This window comes from Chanos chanos, chromosome 2 (assembly GCF_902362185.1).
Source record: "Chanos chanos chromosome 2, fChaCha1.1, whole genome shotgun sequence".
In the NCBI taxonomy this organism is placed as follows: Eukaryota; Metazoa; Chordata; class Actinopteri; order Gonorynchiformes; family Chanidae; genus Chanos; species Chanos chanos.
In genome coordinates this window covers 33,148,446-33,153,069 of record NC_044496.1, presented here as the reverse complement: position 1 = coordinate 33,153,069, position 4,624 = coordinate 33,148,446, and the positions used below count along the sequence as shown (strand labels likewise).

Below are 4,624 nucleotides of genomic sequence, written 5' to 3'. Positions count from 1 at the left end.
ATGTCAAAATCCACTGTTCAATTTGTCTTATTTGATTGAAGCCTAGTTATTTTAATCTATCTTATTATAAATAACAATCGTTTTTAATAAAATAAATAATACATTTATTACTAATCTTATTTGATTTAAGTTAGAACTTAAACTCATGTAAACATAAATAACGTTTTAGGTAAATATTTTAATAGAATACAAGATCTTTCCAAGGTCAGCAAATTCATAGAATCTTGACTTGCCAAAATGTAAATGTAATGCCCTGAGGGAGTCAGTCAATGTCTATAAAACAGAGATCAAATGTGATTTGAAGTAATAGTTCACTGTCAATATTCACTATGATGTTTCTCATTGCTGTTCTGTTGCTGAGTAGCTGTAAAGGCAGGAGTGCAATTTCTCTTTGTCACATTAAAGGAATCCCAGAGTATCCTTTTCTGTCCAAGGATGGAGATGTGACCATTGGAGGAGCTTTTTCCATTCACAGCAAAGTCACACCACCAGCACTTTCATTTGCCAAGAAACCACAACCGCTAATATGTTCCAGGTATGTTCTGCTGAAACAAATTATTGTGAATCTTCAGGTAAAGCACAGGGTTAGGTCTAGAGAATAAAAAAAAAGTTTCTGTTTAAGTATGAGGGAATTAAATACAGAGCAGTACAAAACTACTTGGACAAAAAGGAAAACGTTTTCAGATAAAAGAAAGTGTTTTTAATGATAGGTAACAAACCATTTATCCAGTGTATTATACATATCCAGTCTATCATCCTCACTCATTTAAAAATTCTATGTTCTATGTTCTATGTTTACCCCGTATGTTTTTTTTTTGTTTTTTTTTTAAAATATTTCTTCAGTGTGAACTTGAGAGAACTCCGCTTTGCTCAAACTATGATCTTTGCAGTTGAAGAAATCAACAGAGGCACTGGTTTGCTTCCAAATGTTTCCATTGGTTACAGGATCTATGACAACTGTGGCTCAACATTATCCTCCATGAGAGCAGCCATGGCTTTGATGAATGGACATGAATTGAAAGCACAGGAAAACTGCTCTGGACAAGCAGCAGTGCATGCTATTATAGGAGAATCTGAGTCCTCATCTACTATAGTGCTCTCCAGAGCAACAGGTCCTTTCAAGATTCCAGTGGTACGAAACTGAAACAGTATAGCCCAAGATATTATTCTGACATGTTTATATTTTCAGTTCATCACAGAGAGTCTCTGAATGACAGTCTTTAGTTGATATAAGGATCATAATTCTTTACTTCTACATTTTTCTGCTTCTCTGTTTTCTAGATCAGTCACTCAGCTACATGCGAATGTTTGAGTAGTAGAACAGAATTCCCTTCGTTCTTCAGGACTATTGCAAGTGATTATTACCAGAGCAGAGGACTGGCCCAGCTGGTCAAACACTTTGGCTGGACCTGGGTAGGAGCTGTGAGGAGTGACAGTGACTATGGAAACAACGGAATGGCCATTTTTCTGGATGCAGCCAAAGAAGAAGGAATTTGTGTGGAATATTCAGAGAAATTCCACAGGACAGAGCCAGATAAACTCTTGAAGGTGGTAGAAATTATCAAGAAAGGAACAACAAGAGTAATTGTTGCATTCCTTGCTCATGTTGAGATGAATAATCTTTTGGAGCAACTCAGCCTTCAAAACATCACAGGTCTCCAGATGGTTGGTGTGGAAGCATGGATTACAGCAAATAGTCTAGTAACCCCAATAAGTTATGATGTACTAGGGGGATCCCTAGGTTTTGCTGTAGGAAAGGCCAAAATTGATGGTTTTGAAGATTATATTCTAAAAGATTTCTGGCAAAAAGCTCTCCAGTGCTCAGAAACAGAGGTACACATTTCCCAAGCAGAAGAGTCTTGCAGCAAATATGAAGATTTATTTGAGTACAAAAACTATAGAGAGGATATACCCGAGCTGAGATATTCAAGTAACATCTACAAAGCAATTTATGCAGTGGCACACTCACTGCACAACCTACTAAGATGTACAGAACCTAATGGCTGTGAGACGGGGCTGGCAATTACACCCTGGCAGGTAGAACAAAAATGCCAAAAATGCTAACAGCTCATGCTAAAATATGTGCGTTTGTGATTAGTTATCAACATTAATCACTTCATAGTTTCTTTCTGCTTCTAGGTTTCAGAGGCCCTTAAAACAGTGAATTTCACCACAGACATAGGGGATCAAGTGTGGTTTGACAGTACTGGAGCAGTAGCAGCCATGTATGAAGTGGTGAACTGGCAGCAAGGGGGCGATGGAGTTGTGCACTTTAAGCCTGTTGGCCACTATGATATATCTCTACCTCCAGGAAAGCGCTTTGTCTTAAATTCAGAAGGCATTGTTTGGGCAGGTGGGCAATTACAGGTATAGGAATCGCATTTTCCCCTTTTGTTTATGTAGGAACATTCAACTGTAATTAACAAAACAATAACAACAACAAAATCCTTTTCAATACTGACAAAAGATGGTGACACGTCTTAGTTTGCTAAACATTCTCTAATATTCAGCTAAGACACAATAATTTGTGGCTTTGCTTTGGATAAAAGTGTTGGCTAAATAAATGTAATGTACTGTAATGTAATGTAATAATTTAATAATAGTTCAGACTGCATTCATTTCCATTTTCATTATTTGCACACATTTTTCACATAAAATGTGATATTGATGCTGATTATTAAATGTGATCATTTTACAGGATTACTTTAAAAAGGAAAATATGTTATTAGAAAAAAAATTCTTCATATATGTAAATCTCCTAATGAAGTGTCTCAAATACAACTATTATGTATAATACAGAAACCAAAGTCAGTGTGCAGTGAGAGCTGTCCTCCAGGCTCTAGGAAAGCTGTACAGAAAGGAAGGCCTGTCTGCTGCTATGACTGTATACCATGTGCTGAGGGAGAGATCAGCAATGAGACAGGTAATTTTCCCTTTAATTCAAAGTTGCATGTGCAAATTACCAGCTGCTCGATTTGCATCCTTCTGTTACTCTTTAGGATGCACTTTCTAGTATATGAACTTTGCAAACTGTAGCAAACATCTTTTTTTGTAATAATAATAATAATAATAATAATAATAATAATAATAACAGCAATAACAGCAACAACAACAACAATACTACTACTACTACTACTACTACTACTACTACTACTACTACTAAACTTTTTTGCAGATTCAAATGACTGTCAGCAGTGCCCAGGGGACTACTGGTCAAATGCTGAAAGAGATAGATGTGTTTTAAAGGTTGTTGAGTTTCTGTCTTTTACAGAGGCTATGGGGATAGTATTTATATTTTTTTCACTATTTGGAGTAGGATTAACGGTACTTGTATCCATTCTTTTTTTGATAAAGAAGGATACTCCCATTGTCAAAGCCACCAACTCAGAGCTGAGCTTCCTCCTGCTCTTCTCTCTAACAATGTGCTTTCTTTGCTCACTTACATTCATCGGTCGGCCCTCTCAGTGGTCCTGCATGTTACGCCACACAGCTTTTGGCATCACCTTCGTCCTCTGTATCTCCTGTGTTCTAGGGAAAACAATAGTAGTGTTAATGGCCTTCAGGGCTACACTTCCAGGCAGTAATGTTATGAAATGGTTTGGGCCCCCACAACAGAGACTCAGTGTCCTTACCTTCACACTCATACAGGTCCTTATTTGTGTACTTTGGTTAACAATATCACCTCCATTCCCATATAAGAATATGAAGCACTACAAAGAGAAGGTCATTCTAGAATGTGATGTGGGTTCAGCTGTAGGTTTCTGGGCTGTGTTGGGTTATATAGGACTCCTGGCTGTCCTGTGTTTTGTGTTGGCTTTTCTGGCCCGCAAGCTGCCTGATAATTTCAACGAAGCCAAATTCATCACATTCAGCATGTTCATTTTCTGTGCAGTGTGGATCACCTTTATCCCAGCTTATGTCAGCTCTCCTGGAAAGTTTACTGTAGCTGTTGAGATATTTGCTATTTTAGCCTCCAGTTTTGGTTTACTGTGCTGTATTTTTGCACCCAAATGTTATATAATACTATTAAAGCCTGAACTAAATACAAAGAAACAAATGATGGGGACAAAACACCCGTGCATCATTATAGAGTAAAAATGAAGTATTAACTCATCACTTCATCTTGTAAGCTTTTTCCTGAAATGTCTGGTGATCACAAGACTCTTGAATAAAGACTCTTTCAGTTGCTACTTTCAAGTCTCTCCTCTTGAAATAGTACATCACTTAGTAATTATTTATTTAAATGCTCTAATATCTGAAGTAAACTGGATCAAACAATAAAGCTGAAATTAGTTAGTAAGCTGTTTAAAACTGCATGCAAAACCTACTGTGACAGTTTCAGTGCAACTGAATGCACCAGATAAGCTTTTTTTTGCACATGCACCCAGTCCCTTGAGCCATTCGTGACAAAAGACTTTGACACATCATGGATGCAGCAAGCAAAGCCCAACTCATGGAGGAACACGCTTTTTCTCCTGTTGTTGAACCTGAGAGATATGATTGGCCTCCTTCAAAGTGCTTGGAGTTCCTCTCCCAATGTTCCAAGTATTTAGCATAAACAGGTATTCATTCAGAAGCAACATAGGTGATGGTAATAATGTCCATTTTGAAGAGTCGTGCTTTG

General features: G+C 37.4%; 1 protein-coding gene across 1 annotated transcript; it reads left to right on the top strand.

Annotated features, from left to right (window-relative positions):
* Positions 1-329: 329 nt before the first annotated feature.
* On the top strand, positions 330-4,095 carry LOC115804765 (extracellular calcium-sensing receptor-like). Its single transcript, XM_030765262.1, has 6 exons — positions 330-535; positions 844-1,132; positions 1,282-2,037; positions 2,140-2,367; positions 2,800-2,923; positions 3,176-4,095. Exons 1-6 carry the CDS (start codon positions 330-332, stop codon positions 4,093-4,095), a joined length of 2,523 nt encoding a protein of 840 aa, XP_030621122.1.
* The last annotated feature ends 529 nt before the right edge of the window (positions 4,096-4,624 follow it).

Coding starts and splice junctions, on each gene's coding strand:
- LOC115804765 (XM_030765262.1), top strand. CDS start 330: ATGATGTTTCTCATTGCTGTTCTGTTGCTGAGTAGCTGTAAAGGCAGG. Junction 536..843: donor CAACCGCTAATATGTTCCAG/GTATGTTCTGCT, acceptor ATATTTCTTCAG/TGTGAACTTGAGAGAACTCC. Junction 2,924..3,175: donor AGAGATCAGCAATGAGACAG/GTAATTTTCCCT, acceptor ACTTTTTTGCAG/ATTCAAATGACTGTCAGCAG.